Source organism: Vigna unguiculata, chromosome 1 (genome assembly GCF_004118075.2).
Source record: "Vigna unguiculata cultivar IT97K-499-35 chromosome 1, ASM411807v1, whole genome shotgun sequence".
Classification (NCBI taxonomy): domain Eukaryota; kingdom Viridiplantae; phylum Streptophyta; class Magnoliopsida; order Fabales; family Fabaceae; genus Vigna; species Vigna unguiculata.
Genome location: NC_040279.1, coordinates 4,697,228 through 4,722,480, shown reverse-complemented (window position 1 = coordinate 4,722,480; position 25,253 = coordinate 4,697,228). Strand labels below are relative to the sequence as shown.

The following is a 25,253-nucleotide window of genomic DNA, read 5'->3' as shown; positions in this document are numbered from 1 at the left end:
TATTAATGTTTTAAATATTAAAAGTTTTAAATTTTATTCTTTGTTCCTTTAATAATGTTATATTCGGTTATAAATATTAAAATTTTAGAATATTTATTGTTTATCATTTTTCATTGTCTTATATAAAAAAATGAGATATTGTAATGTTTCATTATAAGTTCACTAAACAATAAAAGAAACAAATGAAATTAATGGGGTCTGAAACCCCAAGAAATATATTGAAATATTAATTGCTAAGGTTCAATTGGGCCACTTCCAATACAAGGAAACTGCCTTGCCGTTGCTTCTCCTTTAGTTCCACACAACCTTCGAAAAGGAAGAAAAAAAGGCCTCTCCTTTTGCTCCCTTGCACCACTTTTTTCAAGGTTTTAAATTCGAATCTTGGTTATTACTCATTTGCGTATACACCACTGAAGATTCTCGTCCAGTGTTATTCAACGCTCCGTCATCATATATCACTTTTTATTCACTCTTTATATCTCAATCATCATCCCCTTAAAATATATTTCTTAAAACGATATAATAGTGATTTAAACAAAAATTCTCCTCATCGTTTTTCCTCGGAGAAACCTGAAACGATTCCTTTTATTTGCGTATGCTCGTTAATATGTTGACTCAGGAGCACTTGAGGAATCTACGTTACTATCATCAAAATCGCATGTTCTTTCTTCTAAATAGTTTTATATGATTCCTCACCTTTGTCAAAAGATTTTTGGTTCTTTGCGCTTGAAGCCACCAGCAACTACGTTGTGTTACTTACACTGGTGGGGTAAGTTAGAAACAATCGTTTTCGTTTGTGTGAAGCTTCCCTTTGCTCGTTACTTATTGCATTGTACAAATCCAGAAGTTGCTTCGAAAATGGAAACTGCAACCTCGAGGACGATACACGCGTGCCGTTTTATATACCCTTTGCAACTGCTTTGTGTTCATTGCTTCATTTTTCATCGAGAAGTGTTTGTGAGTGTGAAATGGGTGGTCAAAGTTCTAAGGAGGATGGTTGGAGGCAGAGTTCATCGGTAGGGTCAAGTTTTTCGGCATCCTCTTGGAGTGCTTGCTTGGATCCGTTATCAGGTTATGGTTTTGATGATCCACAACCGTCTTATTCTTCTTTTGGCTGTGAAGCTTATGGTGGTGATAGATTGGTACGTTATGATAGTGCAAAGCTAGAGAGGACAAACTCAACAACTGTTGATTGTTACAATTCCATAGAACAGGTAACTTCATTTTTTTACTGTTTTATTTAGCCCTTAAGTGGTATTTCAGTTTGTTATATTCAATTCACAGAAGAGAAAGGTAAATGTTTAGTTAGTTTCATGAGTTTAGGACTACATGATATTCTCAAACTTCATGTTAATTGATGATGTTTTTGGTTTTTTATCATCTGCAATACTTTTAGGTTAGTGAGGCTCTTGCGCGTGCAGGGCTTGAGTCTTCTAATCTTATTGTTGGTATTGATTTCACCAAGAGTAATGAGTGGACAGGTAAGGCTTTGTTTATAGAATCGTTACTATAGTTGGAATTTATGCATCGTGTTGTAGTGTAATTTGATGATCTTGGTGTTGATATTTTAGGCAAGAAATCGTTCAATGGTCAGAGCTTGCATCACATTGGAAATCTTCTGAATCCTTATGAACAAGCAATATCAATTATTGGGAAAACCTTGGCTGCATTCGATGAGGATAACTTGATCCCCTGTTTTGGATTTGGAGATGGTATCTCTTAATACAACTTCACATTATGTATTCCATTATTTTTGAAGCTAAGATATGGTTAAGATTTTCTATGATATGATGGCAGCATCAACACATGATCAAGATGTCTTCAGTTTCTATCCTGATGAAAGATCTTGCATTGGATTTGAAGAGGTCTTAAATCGGTATAGGGAAATTGTTCCTCATCTTCGACTTGCAGGTATTTTATAACTAATTTTCTTGCTCTTAGGAACAGTTTTCATCATAAAACTATGTTCTTGGGTTTTTACCATCTAACCGTGTCTGTGGTTGGCTTTTTACCATAACTATGACTCTTGTACTATAGTTACAACCTTTTATTTGAATATATTAGGAAGATTTATCATTTCAGAAGTACGAGTTGAGTTGTTCATATAAAAAATACCACATTACTTACAACATAAACCAGTAGGATTCTTGGTAAAATACTGTTCATTTCAGGGCCTACTTCATTTGCACCAATAATTGAAATGGCCATGACAATGGTAGAGGAGAGTGGTGGCCAGTACCATGTTTTGGTGATAATCGCAGATGGCCAGGTAATCTTGACAGTATTTCTTTCACACGAAGCTATTTTTGAGTACAGAACTGAATATTTTATTACTTGCTTGAAGTTATAATGATTTTTCTGCGAAGGGCAAAGAATAAATGATCCACAAATGTTGAATACAGGTAACAAGAAATGTTGGGAGACATGGGAAACTAAGTCCACAGGAGCAGAAGACTGTGGATGCCATTGTTGCAGCAAGGTGATTGTGGTGTAGTTTTTTTCCTTGACAATGTTCCTTGGTTTTGAAACTTCTTGTGAATTACTTATATTTCTGCTTTGTCACAGTAAATTTCCTCTTTCAATTATATTGGTTGGAGTTGGAGATGGACCTTTTCACACGATGAAGGAATTTGATGACAATATCCCAGCTCGTGCCTTTGATAATTTTCAGGTAATTTATGCCAAATAACTTTGATTATACCAGTAGTAGAAGTTGATCCAACGAAGATTTCTTCTTCTTCTTCATCTATAGTTTGTGAATTTCACGGAGATTATGTCAGAGAACATCCCTCCTTCACGAAAAGAGGCTTCGTTTGCGCTTTCTTCATTGTTGGAAATTCCTTCTCAGTATAAGACAGCAATAGAGCTTAATCTACTTGGGTAATTATTTGGTTTCTCACTATTGACTTGAAATTCTGTTCATTTTCTGTGGAATGTTTTGTGACTTTTTACTCTTGAGCAGTAGTAGTATGCAGGCCAGTGCTCCTCAAAGGGTTGCTCTCCCACCTCCCACATACACTTCTCATACTGCAAGATTTGAGCCTCGTATCCACCCAATTGCTACAGCTCCTTCTGCTCCAAGTTTCACCTATGACAATCAGGTACCACTTTTCAAACAGAATAATGATATTTTCTGAGGATATCTCTTGCTATATCCCTATGTTAACTTGAGTTACATATTCCACATTCTAAGGACACTAGAAACAAGGTGAATCTAGAGATGTAAATCTCATCTTATAAATTAATTTTGTACGATGTTATTAGACTTTCAAAATCAGTGTTACCCGGATACGGAAACGGGTACGGATATGAACACGAATATACTACTAAATTGAAAAAATATAGGACACGAGACACGGCGTGTATATACATGTTAAGTTTGGAACTGCCAACTAACACATTGTCAACTAACACAAAAATGAATCTAATCTATCTATCTAATATCCAATATGTAAAAAGTAGTGATAATATAAGATTTGTTCCTTATTTTAATTGTCAAAATCATATGAAAGATAAAAAAAAATATCTTTCAAATTAGACATAGTGTGTCCTACAAATATTGTATGAGTGAGTGTCAGTGTTCGATACGTATCGAATACAGACACTTATGAGACGTGTCGGAGCATCTTCCAACGAGATTTGTTATATTAATTGTATCGACATGCAGTCAAATATACATTATATAAGTGAATGAATGTATGCCTTATTTTATTTTGTAAGATTGAATTAGATTTAGAAATTAACTATGTTTCTTGTTTGATGTTTGCTTTGGCTACCTTGTTATTAACACCTTTAAAATAAAAACTGAGTTAATATAAAAATGTTATTTTGTCATAAACTTGTTTGGAGTGATGTATATTTAATGTATAAATAAATTTTGTGTATTGTTTCATCATCTGTAATTGTGATTAATTTGGCCTTATATGCAGCTTTGTCCCATTTGTCTGAACAATGAGAAAGACATGGCCTTGGGATGTGGGCATCAGGTAAATAAATAGAGATATCTTCTCTGCATTTATTTGTTCAGAAAACATGAAATAAAATGAATTTTATTTGTCATATTTTGCTTTATTTTTTCTGCAGACATGTTGTGAATGTGGAGCAGATCTTCAGTCATGCCCCATGTGCAGGAGCCCCATTAACACCAGAATCAAGCTTTACTAATCATGCGTGGCTTGGGAATTCAGATTATATTTTTTAACAATTCTTTGGTTTTTTCTTCATCGGTTAAAATTCATAGAAGATTAGAACTTGATGTTGCATATGATTCCAGATATCTTAAATCGTTATTGTACATATGTCTATTTGATTAATTCTTTTTCCTTTTCATATCCTAATGCTTTTGACAGTTGGAATCTGGTGCTTTGGATCTAAACGTATGAGAAAGACTATTATAGTGAATTTAAAAACACGTAATCTCTCTCTACTCATTCAACCTTAATTTTACAATGAATACATGTACGTTTAGAATTTAATTTTTTTTTTTTTTGTGTCATTCATAAAAGGTATTTTTTAGGATTTTTTAAATAACAACCACCGCTAAAAAAATCATATTTCCTGTCAATTTTGTTTTTAAATTTTTTTTAAAAATACTTATAAATTTTGTTATGAAAAAAAAAATTGCAAGAAATTACTGCCAATTTTTTGTAAAATATTTTATATAAAACACTTTTCACAACTAATTTTATAAGAAATACTTACGTAATTTTGTAAAAAATAATTACTTATGAAAGAATTAACTGTCAATCAAGATTCTTAGAAAAACTAACAGAAAAAAAATATTTTCTTGCAAATTTGTTTAATAAATTTAGAAGAAAATTTCCATATAATATATGAAAATATTTAGTAGTAAACCTGTACTAAAAAGAGAAAATAGTTTTTTAAAGATAAAATCAAACTTAAAAAATGTTTTTCAACATTTTTAAATGTTTAGATTTTTTATATAAACAATTAAATTGTTCTTTAGATGTTTTTATAACAGAATAATCGATTATTTAGTCAATTAATTAATTAATCTGGAGAGTAGTTTAAATGCTTTCAAACTCTCAATATAATAATTAATTAAGCTATTGTTTAACAGATTAAATTTGTTTTACAAAATTAAAGAGGAATGTGTTTATTTGATTAAAACGTGTAACAGGCAATTATTATAAAGAGATGTTGCAATTGTTTTTAAAACTATGTTAGAATTATTTATTAAGAATTTGATTTAATTGATTAAATACGATAGAAAATATTTTAAATCAATGGTTTGATAACTTGTAAATAAAGATTCACTCTAAATCTTTTAAACAACTTTTACAATAAAAAAAATAATCGCATTGATTTTTCTGAACACAATTTTCACAGTGTTTTCAAAGATCTCAAAGTTATCAAATACTATGCTGATTTTACAAAATCTTAGTGTTGTTTTTATTGTGGTAAATTCTTTTTATTTTCTTAGTTTTTGGGTGTTTCGTGTTTTCTGGATTGTGTTCCATACTTGTTAATTATATTGTTAAGTGTGTATTTATAAATCTAAAAGTTAGTTTTTCTTGCTGTCATCTTTGATTCACCTTTTGATTCAAGTTGCCTTCTATTTGCTAAAGTAGGGACTTTTGTTCACATTTTCCATGATTACTTGATTTCTCGAAGTTTGTATTTTGCCAACCTTAGCCATTCTTTTGATTTGTTTTTTCTGCATGGTTTTTTTTTATCTTTATTGAATTTCACAAGAGTTTTTGCCAGGAATGCAAGAAGAGCAAGTGTGGAGAATTTGATGTTCATATTTTCATTCATTCTTAGGACATTTAATCTTAGCTTTTTTGGGCTATACTTGAAACTAAATCCACTATTTTAACTAAAAAAAAATTCAAATTGAGGTTAATTGAGCATTAACTAAAGTCATTAACAAAAATCAATTAATAGATACTAAATAGTCTAGCTAAACAGGTTTCAGGAGATGTTTTAATCTGCTGATTTTTACTAGACAATCTAATGAATTGTTTATGTGCTGAGTTTTGATGATAAGTGACTTATATATTTGAATGCATACATGCTCTTTGAAAATTCTAATGGAATACAACTCAGGAAAAATTGAAGTTACATAACATCTACAATTGGTACACCAATAGACGATTTAGTGGACCTTTAGACGTGCTAACAATTTACTTGATTTGCTTATTTTAATTGAACGATTTTATTCGGGAAGTGTATCTAATCCGATTATGGGTAGAAACAATTGTGATCAATTGTAATTTGTAATTGTATTTGCAATATTGCTTGATTTGTTTCTTTAAGTAAAAAAAGAGGCAAGAACTTTTTTGAATATTATATAAGAACTTTCTATATAATGCACCTTGTATTTCTTTTTCTTGTTTTATGCATGGAAGGCTAAACCTTTTAGGTTGATTTTTTTGTAAGCTCATAGTGAATTCTAAGGTTTTGTGCAAGCCAAGTTTGTTTTTCCTTTTCAGTAATAAAGTGTGCTTATATTGTCTATTCTTTTTAATTATTATTTATGCTATGGGGATTGTTTTTCGACGCTTGTTGATAACTAAATCTTGTTGTTTGTTTGTAGTTCTTGTTGATTTGCTTAATTCTAACAATCTTTTGTTTGCTTAATTCAAGAGGTAAAAGAATAGAAATTTCAAACTTAGTGTAGATGTGAGATATACTTAACAATTCATTGACGTTTATTTTACTAATTCACTTTTGTTTAGAATTTGAATAAATGATAATCATATAATAACTAATGAAGAATTCAATAATGAATGAAATGAAAAATCTATGTGTTTCTTTAATTATTTTATTGTCATTCTTTTAGCACCATCTATAACACAACCCCATTTTAATTGACTATTCATTCTATTTTAGGTTTTTTGTAAACACTTTCGAAATCTAGTTAATTGAAATTACAATTGAATTCGTTGGAAAACAACTTTAGGTCGACTAACCCTATCTATATTTTAACTATGTCAATTTTTTATGTAGTAGACGATCAAGGCTTTGAGAACGAAAAAGACTAGAAATGCAATGGATTAATATTGTTGGGGTTAGATTTCATCGACTTTACTTTCAGGCATACAAAACACTCAAACTCTTCTCCTTTAAATTACTAATGTAAACCCACAAGTTTACTCAAACCCTAATTCCTTAGTTGAATGAGCCTAGGTTTTTTTTATTGAGAATCAATTCCTTGAATCTTCAAATAAGTGAATCCACTTTACGAACTAGGGTTTAAGATAACTATTGGTCAAGCTCCATTCCTAGATACAAGTTTTATTAGGTATCTTATTTCAAATCTAGGTTTCAAGAGATATTTTCCAATACCTAATGACCCAAGTATCATGTAATGAGTGACCAAATCAAAGCAAGAAGTAAGTAAAGAAACAAAGATACTAGCAATTAGTGGAAGAAGCATGTATATATTCAAAACATTCACAAATACATGAGAGTTTAGTGGCTACATCTACCCCCAACAAAATGGGTTTAGCTCTCCATTGTCATGGAGAGCACAAGATTACAAAATGAAAGTGGAAGAAGATGAAGATACAAGGAGGAATAAGAGATTGCTCCCACAAGTCCTAGAAGATCTCCAAGCTCTCCAAAATGTGTATTTCGAGCTCCAAACGTTTCAAGATGAGTTTTCCTCGAGAAATCAAGAAATAGGGTCAACTTGCCACATCATAACCAAAATACACACAAATCATAATATAACCACTCACTCCAATCTTACATAGTCACAATGTCTCACAACGTCATACAATTACACTGATTATTTCGCACAGCCACACAAAACATGTCATCATCACAAATAATACAAATATTAGTGATCTCAGTGTCATGAGCCGATTTGTAACTCTGGCACGTAGCTTACCAATAAGTGTTTCACTTCCATTACTCTCCTAGCGAGCCCCAATGAAGTATGCAACTTCTCAATGCTCTTCTCAAGAGCCCCAATGAAGTATACAACTTCTCATTACTCTTATCGAGAGCCGTGACGAAGTACACAACTTCTCATTACTCTTCTCAAGAGCTCCGACGAAGTACACCTTCGGTACAACTACACAGAAGTACCTTTCACCACCTTTCGTTGAGTCACCACACACAAGCATACATTTACTTTTCCAAACAAGCACATATTAACATGTCATCACAATCATACTAAATAACATATATTCCACAATTTAGACTTAAAATAATACATCATAAGAAAACAAGAATACAAGAATGTGAGAATGTAAGCTCTCCTACCCCTTACTCTTCACTTCTTCCTTCTTTCCCACAAAAACTCAACCTTTAAAACCTTCTCCATTTTTTCCTATGTTTGAATCTTACTCTTACTTTTCTTCCAAACCTACTTAGTTGCCTTCTTTCTCACTCAAGTATAACACCCACTCACTTGTTTATTATGTATATTTATGGGCTTTACTCTCACTCTTAAAACCTTAGATATTTTTAAGAGTTTAGATGATACTTCTAATAAGCATAAAATATCAAATATATCTTTTCCTATCTTTCTAGTGTTATCTTTTAGAAAATCTTTTAAATAAAAATAATAATAAACCTATATTATATAACAACTATTTAAACAAATCCATTTAAGAAATAACCATGACATATAACTTGCTTATATTATAATAACTACTTTATACATCTTTTAAATACAGGAAAATTATACTTTGACTCTCGTTCTTTACTTTTTAACGTGACTTAGTATGGACCATTGATTCTTTCAAAAGGAAAATATAGTGGTACATTAATCAATAACTCATAATAAGTCACTTCAGGAAGTAAAGGATGCGAGTCAAAAGATGGGAGTTATAGTATCATTCTCCTTAAATAAAGTAAACCTTTTAAATAATTAGTAAACTATAAATCCTTTTTATATAATAGAAAGACAATAAATTATCAACCAAATTATTATAATTTTCCCGAGTCTTACGAACCTTAATTTCAATTTCTTAATTAAAGATAATACATTGTTTTCATTTATCATCTAAAAATTATTAATATTTTTAACTTTGTTGTTTTTATTTGTTGTTGAATAAAAATTTGATGAAAATAAAAAAAGAAAGTAGTTCATAAAAATATTAAAAGAATGGTTAAATATATTTATAGTGCCAAAACTTAGACGAAAATTATAATTCATCTTTATTCCAAATTTTGATACGTTTTGGTTTCAACCTTTAAAAGTAAATGAATATATTCCTCTTAACTCAACATTCTAAGATGACATTTGAGTTGGAACACATCAAAGGATAATAATCCTAAAACGTTGTTTGACAAAATAAAATGTGATTAAGTTAAAATGACTACAAATATTATTTTTAAAATTTAAAAATCAAATACAAAATTCCAATTTTAAATGTAAGCTTAGAAACTTAAAACATATTCAAGAGTACATGTTCTTTGCGAATATGTAGTTTTAGATATAGTTACAATATTGATTTTCCCAATAAAATAATAAAAATATTAAAGTTAAAGAGAAATGTATGTAAAATAACATCTAAATATAAAATCGGTCAATTAAATAATTTAAATTTATGAAACTATATCGAAGAACTTTGCAATATATATTAATTCAACTTTATTATATATATATATGGTTAAATAAGAGTTTTCAAAATTTTCAATAAAAAAACTAGCATAATTTTTCATTTTGCTTAACTTTTTTATTACATTAAATTTAATATTAAGAGAGTAACTTTATAATCACTATAAACCTATAAAATAATTCTTTTAAAAACATATACATAAATTATAGATATTTTTCCAATAAAAATAATTATGCAATATTATGTACAAAATTATTTTCGTTTTATATTAATTGTATTTATAAAAGTAAAATCTGTAAAAATAGTTAAAAGGAATACCATTACTAATTGTTACTGATTATATTAATACAAAATCAAATTATAAACGACGAAAATTTATAATAAATTATAAATTATAAAAAATACAAAAGTTAGGTATAAATATATTTGTATTTAATACCAATAACTTGTTTAATACGACTACTATTTGTAATAAGAAAATTCAATTGTAATTAACAATTTAGTTTAAAACAATAAAGTATTAATTTGTAATTTGACTATTTATATACATTATTTTGTAATAAAATCTTTATAATAATTGTATAAATTAGTCAAAATATGACTATACTGGATAATCGATCACATACAAACTATTAAAAAAAACGTGTATAGGAAAAAAATAGTAATGCGGAAAGTAAAATAATTCATATACATTTAAAATATTAATCAGAATTTTACATATTATATATATATATATATATATATATTATATATATATATATATATATATATATATATATATAAATAAATAAATAAATAAATAAATAAATAAAGAAAGAGAACATAAATTATGAGTTTATAAAATATATGATGTAGAAATAAGAAAATAAGAAAAAATATTAAATATTTAATAGATGTATACAAAACGAAATTTATATAATATTTTAGAAAGAGTACGAAACAAAACTAATTAGATTTTGATGTCAAAATGCTAGGAGTTTGGGAATGTAACAGGGGAGAATATAAATCAACACGCTGACGCAACTTGTGCTATAAATTACCTCAACTCAACCACATGGAGTTTAAATTGTACTTCAACAATCACTGTCTGGGTAACTCGATAGTTGTTCTTTTATTGAGTTTTCTCTTCCTAAATTGTTACAAACAAAATCCATTTTGAACTTTTGATAGGTTTTGTGGGAAATGGGTAGATGGGACAACCGTCAATCGCGAAGGTTCTTCCGCCACCGAAGATCTCCTGTGCCTCCTCCCAGATTCTACGACATCAATGCTTCTCTTCCTGGTATTTTCCAAATTCTTTGTTTATCTTTCAATTGCCCATCTTTGTCGTTTGTTTTGACTTTCCTTTTCTTGAAAACAAAATTGGACTTTGGCATTGCATTGTCTGTGTAGGGGAGGGATGTTTTTGTTGGATTTGAGGAGGAACTACAATCCCTATGTTGTCATGTGCTTAAGACATTGCAATTGAACACTTGAGTTACTGATTAATCTCTGGAATGGAGACATTTCGTACCGATATGAATGCTAACCTTGCTTGGAGGGGAGATGAGTTCTAGTATAACTCATTCTTTCATTCTAAAATCTTGTTAAAAACTACAAATTCATGAATTGGATACTCTGTCTATTGTTGGTTGTTACAATTTATTGAAAACATTCAAAGAAGGAGTGATGTTCGTTATACAAGAACTGATTTTCTTTAATTAGTCAAATTCACAAAATTTTATGATTTTGATAAATGTCCGATAAATGGTAAATAGTCTATTTAGAATATTGTGTTTTTAGCATTTCACATGGAATTTCATTATTATTATTATTATTATTATTATTATTATTATTATTATTATTATTATTATTATTATTATTATTATTATTATTGTTATTATTATTATTATTATTTATGTGTCTGGGAATCCTCATTGGCGAAGTTGTGAGATTAACTGTTGGATGGTAAGTGAGGGATGGGAAATCCCAAAATAGAGTGGCAAACTCGAGGATCCAAACCCTTGATATTAATATTTGCGTAGGTTTTTTGTCCACTTTTATATGACCAGGCACCAAGTGTTGTTAATTAGCTACTATAGTGGTCGGCCAAATTCTGATGGGTCTGAAGATTTATGTTAGAGAAGAAATAGAACGCAGTTATAATTTATGTATGAGGAAGTTAGGTTTTATGTGTGACAGTAAGAAGTTATTGCTTCATGTATGGGATTCAAATTTTTGCATGTTTGATGGAGAAAGACTCTCTGTTAGGGATTAGGTGCAATTATACTGTAATTCTGGTTGTACCTAGTATTGTTGTTATCTATAAGGTTATCTTAATTGTGTATGCAATTTCTTGAGTCTAACAAATCCGACCTACTGGATGCCTTTGATGAAGATGGACTCAAGAGTCAAAGGATTGTAGAAGCATGTGGCAGAGATGAATGATGAGATGTAGGGATCCAATTCTGATAATAAGAAACACAATGAAAAAATGGGGAATGCCACACGGGACATTAACAAAGATTTTGGGGAAATGAGAGAACAACTTGATATGTTGGATCCCATTCTACCACTGTTGCAATATTTGGTTAAGCAAAAAGAGATACACAATGGAGGATACTTTGTAGGAAGTTTTGCTCAAGTTAGAACTACTCATCAAAGTAAACCATCGACATTGTGATGTTCATTATTCAAACTTTGAAGACGAGGTTTCAATGGAGTTTTAAAAGGCTCTTGAGAATGTTGAACGGCTAAGGCTGAGAAGGTTTATGAGATTCAGAGAAGCCTTCATATTTATGGAAGTGGTTCTTGTTCATGAGTGTTGAAACAATTAGTGACAAAACAGGTGACGAAGGATGATACTACTCTACTACCACGCTTAGAAGAGAGAAACGAAGAAGGAATATAAGGAATTTCGTGTGTTTGGTGCACACGAGTATTCTTATTTATAATGAAAAATGAAAAAGATATACAATAATAAGGAACAAACTCAATATCTAATATTGAGAAACATTTGGTAAGATTTTTCCCTTTCAAATCATATCATATCTCCTTATTTATTAATGCAATCAAATCCTATCTCTAACGTTATCAACTCATATATAAGTTGGAGCATATGTATCATATGAGAAAACTTGTTCCAATTGTCATCAACACAAGACCCTTAAGTTGGTTGTCAAAGATGACAAAGTGAATGATGACAAAGCTAGTGGATATTTCTCGAATATGACTATCTCTTTGTCAAAATGACAATGAAATTCAATATGCTTATTCTTTTCAAGTCATGTCTTTATTATCCCTCAAGTTGGACATAAGTATTATATGAGTCAAGCTTTGAGTGCAAGACGATTGTTGGAAAGCAAAAATAGGCAGTTGACACAACAGTTTCTAGAAAGTAAAAAGTGCTTAAAGAGTGCAACAATTGCTAGCAAAAATGATCAGAGGACACAATAACTACTGGAAAGCAAAAATGATAAGATGAAACAATAGCTACTAGAAAGCAAAAACGCATAGAAGACACAATAGGTATTAGAAAGCATAAATGCTTAGAAGACACATTACCTACTAGAAAGCAAAAATGCTTAGAAGACATGATGTCTGCTGGAAAGTAAAAATGATTAGAGAACATGATAGTTGCCAAAAAACACAAATGCTCAAAGGACATGAAATTTCCATTTCCAAGTTAAATCTCACCTAAATGGTACAACAAAATCATGCGGACAGTCAATTTTTTTTTTTTGGTAATTGTCTATTGCATGCTTGTTTACCTTCTTGGGTGAATGGAGATGTGAGAAGAGTCCAGATTCTCTATTAGGTTTTTAGTGTTGTCTTCTGCTAAACATTAAAAATATACTGTTGTTGGTATATTATAATTCTTTTTAATATATTTTAAAACATATAAAACAATGTCAATCAGTATATTTTGAAGGTACAATCACAAAACATCTAGGAGAGAATCCAAATTCGATGCCAAAAGTAGGGGAGGAAGAGAGAGTAAGAGAGAGAGAGAGAGAGAGGAAAATAACTGAATAGGCATATGGGAGGAGAGGTCTAGAAGAAGAGGGACGCGGGAATACAGAGGCAGCAGAGAGAAATTAGTAAATTGAAGCGGGAATAGCGGAAGATGGGTTATAGGGAATTTTGAGGAAATAGTGTGTGCCTGTAAGAAACTTCTTCCTCAGAAAGGGTCTATATGGGTTCATATATTTTATTTTCTGCAACCATCTACCGTTTCCAGCATTTGTAAAGAATGTAGCTCCATTTCACTCTTGTTTCATGCACAGATGTAGGGAATTATGTAGCTTCATTTTGCTCTTGTTTCATATACAGATGCAGGGAATTACAAATTGCTATTACATTTTTTTTTTACATCAACATACTGATTTTTTGTTTTTCAATCTTCTAAGAGTATTGGCAGGACGGAATACCCGTATGGGAGAAGAAGTACTGCACTACAGTTGGATTGGTACCATGGCAGAAAATCGTTGATTCTAAGAGGTTGATATGCTGCCACAGCAATGTGTCTGAATGGAATGATTCAGCTGCTGAAGAAGCATTCCAAAATGCCAAAAAACGTTACTGGGCAAAGATCAACAGCCTTCCTTGTGATATTTCTCTGCCTGATCCAGATACTTACACTGATCAAATAGATTGGAACCCTTCTATTGATCCTGATCTGATTAAGGAAATAGATAGAGCATTGTTTACTGTGGTGGATGAGGAAGAGACAGAAGCTATGAAATGCAAAAGAACAAAAACTTCAGTTAGTGGTGAAAATCCTTGGGAATGTCCTGCTGGTAAAGTGTATGAATCAAAAGAGGTAAACTCTGGAAATGTGGGTAATAGTGACAATCCATGGGAGCGTCACGTTGGTGGTGGAAATGGTGGATTAACTGGGAATGCTTTGGAAGGTGGTGTTCATCTGTCATGGGGTTGGAATAAGGGAAAGGAACATAAAAATCAATGTAAGGATTGGGGTTCTGGAAACTTAGAGGATAAAGGGTGGGGTAAAGTTAGGGACAGCCCTTGGAGTCAGCATCAGCCAACTAATTTGTCTAATAAAATTGGCAAATCTTCTTGGCAATGCAAATCTATCCAACAGAATGTAGCTCCAATGAGGACAGGATGGAAGCAACAGGACAATGGTGATGTTTCAAGTGATTTACAATTTAGAAGGAACTATGGAGGTTGGAGTGCTCAGAATGAGGGCAACCAATGGAGGCAAAGCTCTCACCGACAACATAATGGCCCTCGATTTCAAACAGGTTATTACTGGAGCAAGGAGAAAAGTAAAAAGAGGGATTTCGTCTCTTGATACACATTGTAACTCACTCTTTTTTGTTTTCTTTTTGTGGGCAACAAGTTTCTTTTGTTTATACTGATGATGTTGTTATGGTGGAACTGTTTGCCTGAATTTTGGTGGTAAGCGGGTTTTGCTTTCAATGGTATGTGAGCTCTAAAGGGTTGTTGTCAGAGTAAATGTTACAATACTTCTTAGTCCTATACGTTCATTTCTCTATCCTTGCTGTGTAAACTTTATTTATTTCACTGCTTCAGTCATCATCATCCTTTGTTATTCTTTTACATTTTGTTTGGATGTCGTTCTTTCATATTTTGTTTGAATTAGGAAGTGGAAAATTAGTGAATGGAAAAAGAAATAAGAGTGAAACAGTGGAAAATTTCAGATTGTTTACAATAAGAGGAAAAGATAAAACATGAGAACAAATAAATAACAAGTTTAAGTGATTTCATTCATGTAACAAAATAAAAATAGATTTAAATTTTAAGTTTCTCTTAAATTTATATATTTTTAATTGAATCTTTATTGAATTATATATATATATATATATATATATATATGGTATGATAACAGGTCGGATCGAGCATGGATAGTGCTTACTCGTAACTTAACTCGCAAAAAAAAAAAGATATAATGTATTACCTGTCGAGTACTTGTTTAAACAATACGTGCAGATTTTTTTAAAACTCGTAGGTACCCGTAGATATTCGTAGACTCACGAATATCTAAAATATATATATATATATATATATATATATATATATTATAAATTTTTTAAATAAAATTATTCAAAAAAGTAAATTAAATATAATTTTCATTTTCATTTTCATTAAATTTAACCTAATAAAATATAATTTTGATTTTAATTAAATTAAATTTAATAAAATATAAATTAATTTTTAATTTTAATTTTTTGTGGGTAACGAACACTCTCAAATATGTGTAGTATGATACCCACACTCAACCCGTTTATAAATGGGTATTAAAATACCCGTTACCCTTGAATAAAAGATACTCGCGGACACTAACTATCCACCGCAGATTTTATCTACAGATACTCGCTGGCGCAAGTATTTTTGTCGTTCCTATATATATAAGCATTTGATGTAACTAAAAGCTTAAAATATGGACAATTGATAGTAATCTAAGAAGAACTTCTATTTGTCTCATAGTGACTCCAAAGGATTTGCAATGACTATTTTCTTTTTATCTCTACATAAGAAGGTTTCATTGAAGAGGAAATGTTGACGAGTACAATATCTATGAAGATGTTTTCGTTATCTTCGATTGTCCTTTAAATTTTTAATTTGTGAGAAAAAAAATTGTGTTCAATCTTGTATTCATCATATGTCATTAACTCTCTTTTAGTGAGTGAAACTCGTGATTGTTTAGATCACAAAATTTGTGTAAATAAAGTCGTTTAGCCAAGAGTGATTGAATCCAAACAATACTTTGTGTTTAATAGTGGTCGTGTACTTTGTCTTAGCCAAGAGTGATTACATTCTAAATAATACTTAGTTTTAGTTGGGTGGAACACTTATGTGTAGTAGCATTTTGTTGAGGATATTGATGTCAAGAAAGATTGAAGGAAGAAAAGGAGAGTGTAGGAAATGAAGAAATCAAAAGGAAAAATGACAAAAGGATTATCATACAGGATTGAGGGGATGATCAAGAACCAAAAATACATCAAAAAATGACACTCATGGGACAAATTCGAAAGAGATGTCACACAAAGACCAAAGGGAACATTGAGTAAAATTAATTGTTGTTGGAATGGGCCTAGTGGGTATGATATTGTATTTATATAATTTTATTATTCTCTGTTTTGCTATTATTATGGATTAACATTAATCAATAAATTATATTATTTGTTAGTATCAATTATATTGCAAATTGTTATTAATTTTATGGATAATACATAATTTTGAATTTCTGATGAATGGTCCGTGATGGGTTAGACTGTTCAGTGAACGGTCTCTGATGAACTTGACAGTTCAATAATATGTTCAGAGGTTTTTGTCTCTGCTGGTAAGGATATAAAACTGATACCTCATTAATCAATTTTAAATAAAGAAATAAGACATAGTCATATATGTTCTTTGTTTGAGCATTCAATCTTTTGACATAGCAATATTATCTCATACACACTTCAAGAACAATAGACAGATGGATCCTTCATTTATACATGGTATACAATCCTTTCTAAACACACACTTGAATATATTGTATTTTGTATCTTAGACTAATTTTTCCAACAATTGGTATCAAAGCCACCTAATTAAAATACAAATTATATTTGTTCATTTTTTTTCTTCGAAATGTGTATCCTAAAATTCATAATTGTTCACTATCTATGCATGAAAAATTGAGGATCTTAAATTTCTCGTTTGGATTCAAGAATTGGTAGAAGGGTTTTGTTTCTGAATGTAATAGGGTTGTACTGTCCACTATTTGGTGTGAATTATTTTATATTTCGAACAAATTTCAATCACGTTTTCCCTTTTTTCACTTTTTTTGATCTATTTTCCTCCCCTTTTGTATTGGTCATTGACAAAATTGGTTTGGGGCTTTTGACCACCGCATCATGGTGGTTTTGTGGTCAAAAAATTGGGCCATTCTAATATTTATAGCGTTGGAATCGAACTGGGTCTGGATCGCGATTATTCTAACCCGTATTCATGAAGGAGATGATAAACCTTGCAAGTTGTGCATGCCTATTCGCAGGACTAGGCATGTGGAATGCGTGAGGCAACATTTCTTGGACAATTTAAAAATAAATAAATAAATAATGAAATTTATAGTAATTTGGTTTTTTTTTTTTGTAATTTTTGGATACATGTAGGTATTTAAATTTAATTTTTTCATTGCATAGTATGATTTTGTTAAGCATGAGTAATATAATTTTATATGATTATGATCTCACCTATAGTGGGTACAGTTGTAAGAAATTTAATGTAAATAAGATAATTTAATTATTTCATTAATTAATTTTATATTACATTAATATTAATCATGGACTATCGGTATTTTGTTATTAATGTATTTTATTTTATTTCTTTATACAATGTACTCTGAATTTTATCTTGTGTCAATTATTTGTCTTGTGCCCTATCGCTATAAGATTTCTTTGTAACATGAGTTGTGCATTGTATTTTACTTTTTAGTTATATTTCTTATTTATTTATTTATTATGATTTAGCACCCTTAGGCGAGATCACAATGAATGAAAAATTTGGTACTATAGGCATGTTCAGTTGTGTATTCAAAAACATTCATGTTTTATTGAAAAAATATTGTGCATATTGAATGTTTCTTTGTTGTTTTGATATCGACTTTTTTGCTTATGTCATTAACTTCGATCAAAACTTGAGATGGGACAAATTTTGAGGACGGAAAATAATCTTTCGATTTGTATCTGGTAATTACCAATATGGACTTTTCTTTGATAGCCTTCAACTCTTACTCTTGAATCCATTATTGTCCAAATCAATGCATTTACTTGAAGACTAGCGAGAGTCATTTATCATTCTTGTCTTTTATGTTGATGATATTCTTCTTACTAGAAGCAATGTTAAACTTTAGACTGAGACAAAATTTATGTTAAATAGCCACTTTGATATGATAAACCTTGGTGATGCCTCTATTGTTTTAGGCGTTTAGATTTTGTTGTGACAGGTCATGTGACATTCTTGGATTGTCTTAAAGAGGATATATTGATAAAGTCCTCAAACGGTTTAACATGCATTCTTGCTTCTCATGTGGTACACCAGTTCAAAAAGGTGACAAGCTCTCTAAATATTAATGTTATAAAAAATGGTAATGAAAGATTTGAAATGGAATGAAAAAAGTCTCATATGCTTCTGTTATTGGTAATTTAATGATGCTCAAGACTGTACTTGTTCCGATATTGCTTTTGTTATTAATGCTTTAGGGAGATACTTGAGCGACCTAAGTATGGGTCATTAGAAATTCGTTAAGAAGGTCTTTAGATATTTGTAGGGAACCAAGGATCACATCTTGACCTATAAGAAATGTGATGAATTTTAGGTCATTGGTTATTTTGATTCTGATTTTGCTACTTGCGCTGACGACCGAAAATATTCTTCTAGTTTTGGTTGTATGATGGCGGGAGAAGCTACGTCTTGGAATAGTGTTAACCAAACTCTTACATCTACTTCTACCATGGAGGCAAAGTATGTTGCTTGTTGTGAAACTACTTGTCAAATTGTATGGTTTAAAAAATTTGATTTCTAGCTTTCAAATTGTCAAAAGTATTTCTAGGTCACTTGTAATATATTATGACAATACTATTGTTCTGCATTTCTCTAAAAATAATAGAAGTTTTTATTGCTCAAAGCATTTTGATATAAAATTTTTGTTTGTTAGGGAGAAAGTTTTAGATTTTCAAACTCGGATTGAGCATACTACAAAAAAAAAAAAATATGTTAGCAAATCCACTAACTAAAGACTGGACTATTGGAGTTTTTCAAAATCATGTAATTCATATCGGTGTGGTTAAGTATATTTATGTAATGGGTCAGTGAAAGTCTGAAATTTACACTTTATATTATTAAGGTTTTCATGAGATGTAATTAATTTATTTATTAATTTTATATTTTTTAATTGGTGTTTGTGTTTGTTTTGTGATTGATATAATTAATTAATTTATTATTGTTATCCAAGTGAGAGGATGTTGTATTTATATAATTTTATTATATAAAATTATCATTTTATATTTTGTTATTATTATGATTATTATTAATCAATAAATTTATTTATTTATTAGTATCAATTATATTGCACATTGTTATTAATTTTTTGTTTTTGATGAATGGTTTATGATGAATTTTTGAGAGTAGTCTTGTCTCACAGGTACACAATTATTTCTAAACACACTATGATAACGTCGTAAGGAGGACAATGATGATTGGAGCAATTTGGGTCACCAATTTAGTTGATTTCTTTTACTAGTTCTTTTTATTAAGAGGTGAACTTTAAGTTTAACTCAACCTTGTCAAATCGACTTGCAATTTGAGGTTTGCACTGGGGATGTCAAAAAAATCCGTACCCGTGGCTATCCGCGGATAAAATCCACAATGGGTAGAAAATAGATATTAAAAATTAATACCCGCTACCCGCGGGTACTTTTGATACCCACATGTTAACGGGGCAGGTACGGATATCATAGTATCCGTACCCGCTAAACTTTAATTCACAAAAGTACCCTTATATATATATATACATACACATATATATATATATATATATATGTGTGTGTGTGTGTGTATATATATATGTATGTATATATGTATACATATATATACATACATATATACATATATACATATATACATATTTCATATTTCTCTCAAATTGTATACATGTATATATATATATATATATATATATATATATATATATATATATATATATATATGTATATATGTATATATATTTCTTTCTTTTTTTTCTGTATTCCATATTTCCTTCTACAAATTCAAAATCTTGTTAATAATCGGTATACATATGTGTGTGTATATATATATATATATATATATATATATATATATATATATATATATATATTAAAAAACATTATGGTTTAATTTTTTCTAAGTTGCACATCTTGTCTTTTGTCTTCATTCTTCAAATTTCAAGTATCAAAATAAGAATACTTGGCACGTGGTAATTGATGTTTATTATTTGTTTATTTTGTTTATTTTTTAGGAATCAATTGGAGAAAGAGACTTTTTGATCAAAACACTAATTAAAGAATTTTCATTGTGTTTTGAACGTCATTTTATATTTACTTGTATAATTATTTGGACTTGTATGAACTTTATTTAAAATTTATGATAGTGATGTATTTTATTTTATTTTATGATTAAATATTTGTTTTTTAAATAATTTTGTAAATATCCGCGGGTACCCGCATAACGGATACCCGACGGATATGGGTACGGATACGACACAGATATTTATCCAGCGGGTAGGGTACGGGGAAGCTACTATCCGTACCCTACCCGTCCCATTGACGTTCTTAGTTTGCACCCACTTATGTACCATGAAATTGCTTTATGTCTACTCAATGTGAGACTTCCAACACTTTTATCCTTAATAATTTATTGTCATGCATTTTATATTTCTTGCATTTACCATTTCAAAATTATTCAAAGCTTTATAAAAAAATTAATGAAAAGAAATACATAAATTCCTAATTAATATTCACATAAAAATATTAAGTGAATTAGATATATTTGTAAATTATTTTACAATATAAATGATTTACATCTAAATTTCGCATTAATTATGAAATCCTAAATTAAAACAATATAATTTAAACAAAAACTAATTTATTTGTTAGTCCTATTATAATAATCCGTATCAAATTTATTTGGTTCACTAAAAACACAATCAAAACACATCGAACTAAATTCTTAACAAAAAATGAGTAAAGAAATGATGACAAACACAGCAACTTTAATCAAATTGATAAAGAGAAGAAATAAAAGAAAACAAGTATTCATAATTCAAATTGATACGTTATAACAAAATCAAATAAAAGAGAAAATGTACACACACACAAAAATTGAAGAAAACAAAGTACAAATAATTTCAAATTTTTATTTTTTTAACAACATTTAAAACACTCTAATTTTAAATAATTAAATTACTTTCATAAAAATTTCAATTTTTTAATATTCTCTATTTAAATAATATATTTTATTATAAAATATTTCACATTCTTTATAAAAATAAATAATCTTCTAAAATGTTTCATTTATAAATAAATAACAAAATTAATGAAATTTACTTTAAGTTTATATTAGGAGGACAGAAAAGGACGAAAAATGATAGAAAGGACATAACAAACATAGACGAATCCGTTGCCACTCTAACAAGACTGAACCAAGGAACAGAGATGTGAAAGGCGAGTGCCATGTAACCAGAAACTCGAGAATTGGTTGAAGAAGAAGAAGAAGAATAATAATTTTGAAATCCTGAAAATGCCTCCACAGATTCCTCAACCAAACAAACCCTACTTCTTCTACGGCCACCGGAAACCCTCCCAGAATCGCCCCACCGTCCGCGGCGGCCTCTTCTCCAACCGTCAAACTCTAGCCCCCTCTTCCTCACCTAAACCCAAGCCCAAACCTTTCAGCATCAAAGACTGGGACCCACATTTCCTCTCCCACCCTTCTCCCCCCTCCTCTTCCCCTTCCCCCTCCCTCCGCCTCTCTCCGATCGCGCGTTTCATCGTCGACGCCTTCCGCAAAAACGACAACAAATGGGGCCCCAACGTCGTCGCAGAGCTCAAGAAGCTCCGCAGAGTGCCCCCAAACTTGGTCGCGGAGGTGCTAAAGGTTCAAACAGACCACGCTCTGGCCTCCAAGTTCTTCAACTGGGCGAACAGCCAGAAAGGGTACCATCACAATTTCGCCTCCTTCAATGCCCTCGCCTACTGCTTGAACCGCAGCCACAAGTTCCGCGCGGCGGACCAACTCCCGGAAGTGATGGTCTCGCAGGGGAGGCCTCCCAGCGAGAAGCAGTTCGAGATTTTGATCAGGATGCACTCTGACGCCAACCGAGGGCTTAGGGTCTACCACGTGTATGACAAAATGCGGAACAAGTTTGGGGTGAAGCCGAGGGTGTTTTTGTACAACAGGGTCATGGATGCGTTGTTCAGGACTGGCCATTTGGATTTGGGCTTGTCGGTTTATGATGATTTCAAGGAGGATGGATTGGTTGAGGAGAGTGTGACTTTCATGGTTTTGGTGAAGGGGCTGTGTAAGGGTGGAAGGATTGATGAGATGTTCGAGGTTCTGGGGAGGATGAGGGAGAGGTTGTGTAAGCCCGACGTGTTTGCGTACACGGCGCTGGTTCGGATTCTGGTTCGGGTGGGGGATTTGGACGCCTGTTTGAGGGTTTGGGAGGAGATGAAGAGGGATGGAGTGGTGGTGGATCCCAAGGCTTATGCTACTATGATTGTGGGGCTGGCTAAAGGGGGTAAGGTTCAGGAGGGGTATGAGTTGTTCAAGGAGATGAAGAGTAATGGTATTTTGGTGGATAGGGTGATATATGGAAAGTTGGTTGAGGCTTTTGTAGCTGCGGGTAAGGTTGGATTGGCTTTTGATCTGTTGAAGGATTTGGTGAGCTCAGGGTATACGGCCGATTTGGAGATTTATAATTGCCTTATTGAAGGTTTGTGTAATTTGAAGAAGCTGCAGAAGGCTTACAAGCTTTTCCAGGTGACTGTTCGGGAGGGGCTTGAGCCGGACTTCTTAACTGTGAAACCGCTGTTGGTGGCTTATGCTGAAGTAAATAGGATGGAAGAGTTTTGCAAGTTGCTTGAGCAGATGGAGAAATTGGGTTTTCCGGTTTTTTCTGATCTCTCCAAATTCTTCTCCCTTTTGGTGGAGAAGAACGGGCCGATAATGGCTGTAGACGCATTTGCTCACTTGAAAGAAAAAGGTTATGTGAGTGTTGAAATATACAATATTCTTATGGATTCTCTTTACAAGATTGGTGAGGTGAAGAAAGCATTATCTCTATTTGATGAAATGAAAGGCTTGAGCATGGAACCTGACTCGATCACATATAGTATTGTGATTCTCTGCCTTATTGATCTTGGTGAAATTCAAGAGGCAGGTATATGTCATAATAAGATCATTGAGATGTCTTGCATTCCTTCCGTTGCAGCTTATAGGAGCCTTACCAAAGGGCTTTGCAAAATTGGAGAGATCGAAGAAGCCATGATGCTTGTTCGTGATTGCTTAGGCAGTGTTAGTGATGGACCAATGGAGTTTAAGTATAGTCTTACCGTTATTCATGCATGTAAATCAAATGATGCCGAGAAGGTGATTGATGTACTAAATGAGATGATGGAACAAGGTTGCTCTTTAGACAATGTAATATATTCTGCTGTCATCTCTGGCATGTGTAAGCATGGAACGATTGAAGAGGCTAGGAAGGTTTTCTCAAACTTGAGGGAGCGCAACTACTTGACAGAATCTGATACAATTGTGTATGATGAATTACTAATTGATCATATGAAGAGAATTACAGCAGACTTGGTACTATCAAGCTTGAAGTTCTTTGGTCTCGAATCAAAATTAAAAGCAAAGGGCTGCAAGCTGTTGCCTTGAAAAATAGTAGTGGGGACTGATTGTTCTCATTTTCGTTCAACATGTTGAATTTAGAAAAAGCATTTTGGAGGATCGACAGTTGTTTTTATCTGGATATGGACTATTCTTTTATATATTCAATTTCGTGGCTGGAAACACATTGCTGGACGGAGATTGTTGCATATCCTTTAGCATTGGACAGTTGCATTATAAAGGTCATAAATTGCAGGTTGCAAAGATGTCATCCTTGAAGAAAGCAAAGTCGTTCCAGAAAGGTTAACTGACGTCAAATCAAAGCTTAAGTTCTTACATGCTCCATGAGTTCTGAATATCAACTGTTTGTGTTCTTTCCATAAATCCACCTTGGAATGAAGAATTGTATATAGATATTTAATGATTCAAGAATTTATGCATGCTCAAACTTGGTCTACCTTTCTCCATCATCTCGTCAGGTCCTAGGCCCGTCATTTACATTGAATAAAAGGGCTTTTAGCTGCAACTCAAGTCCATTTTTCAGGTGCATGATTTAGAGAATTATCCTTTACTCTTGATACGACGGCATCAAAGGAAGTGGTCCAGGTCTGGAAGAAATGGGCTTACAGTGAATAGAAAACCCAATCTTACTTGTTTTCTCTTATATTTCTGGAGCCACTCCTACTTGGAAAGAGCCTTCTCTAACATTGAATTAGTTCACGCAGAAGTAGGATAGATATTGATCAATCCTGGGTTGAATTGTTGACCGTAAAAATCTTGACATAATAATTTTACTTTTACCTTAATTGAGTTTAATATTTTACTACATGCAAATAAATGGCATGTTTGTTTAAGTCTGTAGAGCTATGTATTAACCCATTCGGCAGCTTATTCCAAAAGCATCTGGTGGATAGGATTTTACGAAGAGATGAGCAATAACTAGTGGCCATTTCTTTAGCTGCTTCAAAATAATTCGGATAAAGACATGGTTGAGGGGAACACTCCAAGCAATAGATTAAGCAATACACCTTTACTTTTACTTGTTCCAAATCTTTATTTGTGTTGTCTGTATTGATTAAATGTTCTTCACTCTAAATAATTTACTTGAATGCATATCTGCTTCTAAGCCAATTACTTGTTCAACATCAGAAGTATGTTTTATTATAATATTTTTTGTATCATGCTAAGTTCTTACTCCTTTTTTGGTTTCTTTTTTGGATTAGAAAAATTGTTAGTATCATGTCCTGCACAATCAGATGAGCTAAATTATACCAACCTTAATGGGATGAAGTTTGCCTTACAAAATTGCATGTCAAATTTATTAATCATCGAGAA

At 31.5% G+C, this 25,253-nt stretch overlaps 3 protein-coding genes across 8 annotated transcripts; all 3 read left to right on the top strand.

Annotated features, from left to right (window-relative positions):
- The first annotated feature begins 575 nt into the window (after positions 1–575).
- On the top strand, positions 576–4,342 carry LOC114195494 (E3 ubiquitin-protein ligase RGLG2-like). Of its 4 annotated transcripts, none has more exons than XM_028086010.1 (12): positions 576–769; positions 845–1,214; positions 1,397–1,481; positions 1,572–1,712; positions 1,798–1,911; positions 2,172–2,269; positions 2,403–2,479; positions 2,566–2,671; positions 2,753–2,880; positions 2,969–3,101; positions 3,930–3,986; positions 4,084–4,342. In XM_028086010.1, the coding sequence occupies exons 2-12, from the start codon at positions 969–971 to the stop codon at positions 4,162–4,164; spliced, it is 1,266 nt and encodes a 421-aa protein (XP_027941811.1). In that variant the 5' UTR covers positions 576–769; positions 845–968; the 3' UTR covers positions 4,165–4,342. The 4 variants fall into 4 exon arrangements, with proteins under 4 accessions (XP_027941811.1, XP_027941803.1, XP_027941789.1 ...); XM_028086002.1 differs by having other exon boundaries at positions 2,966–3,101; positions 4,084–4,341; XM_028085988.1 differs by having other exon boundaries at positions 579–769; positions 2,963–3,101; positions 4,084–4,294.
- Positions 4,343–10,511: 6,169 nt separating this feature from the next.
- LOC114185827 lies at positions 10,512–15,060 on the top strand. 3 transcript variants are annotated; one of them, XM_028073772.1, is made up of 3 exons: positions 10,512–10,630; positions 10,710–10,821; positions 13,928–15,060. In XM_028073772.1, the coding sequence occupies exons 2-3, from the start codon at positions 10,722–10,724 to the stop codon at positions 14,833–14,835; spliced, it is 1,008 nt and encodes a 335-aa protein (XP_027929573.1). In that variant the 5' UTR covers positions 10,512–10,630; positions 10,710–10,721; the 3' UTR covers positions 14,836–15,060. The 3 variants fall into 3 exon arrangements, with proteins under 3 accessions (XP_027929573.1, XP_027929580.1, XP_027929564.1); XM_028073779.1 differs by having other exon boundaries at positions 10,515–10,607; XM_028073763.1 differs by having other exon boundaries at positions 10,621–10,821.
- A 6,635-nt stretch (positions 15,061–21,695) lies between these two features.
- LOC114185820 (pentatricopeptide repeat-containing protein At4g20740) lies at positions 21,696–24,968 on the top strand. The gene has a single exon (XM_028073752.1). It carries the CDS (start codon positions 21,828–21,830, stop codon positions 23,964–23,966), a length of 2,139 nt encoding a protein of 712 aa, XP_027929553.1. The 5' UTR covers positions 21,696–21,827; the 3' UTR covers positions 23,967–24,968.
- The last annotated feature ends 285 nt before the right edge of the window (positions 24,969–25,253 follow it).

What these genes read in the sequence shown, in the direction of transcription:
- LOC114195494 (XM_028085988.1), top strand. Translation starts at nt 969, where the DNA reads ATGGGTGGTCAAAGTTCTAAGGAGGATGGTTGGAGGCAGAGTTCATCG. An exon ending in GTTACAATTCCATAGAACAG is followed by an intron (nt 1,215 to 1,396) that starts GTAACTTCATTT and finishes CAATACTTTTAG; the next exon opens with GTTAGTGAGGCTCTTGCGCG. An exon ending in GATGCCATTGTTGCAGCAAG is followed by an intron (nt 2,480 to 2,565) that starts GTGATTGTGGTG and finishes GCTTTGTCACAG; the next exon opens with TAAATTTCCTCTTTCAATTA.
- LOC114185827 (XM_028073772.1), top strand. Translation starts at nt 10,722, where the DNA reads ATGGGTAGATGGGACAACCGTCAATCGCGAAGGTTCTTCCGCCACCGA. An exon ending in CATCAATGCTTCTCTTCCTG is followed by an intron (nt 10,822 to 13,927) that starts GTATTTTCCAAA and finishes CAATCTTCTAAG; the next exon opens with AGTATTGGCAGGACGGAATA.
- LOC114185820 (XM_028073752.1), top strand. Translation starts at nt 21,828, where the DNA reads ATGCCTCCACAGATTCCTCAACCAAACAAACCCTACTTCTTCTACGGC.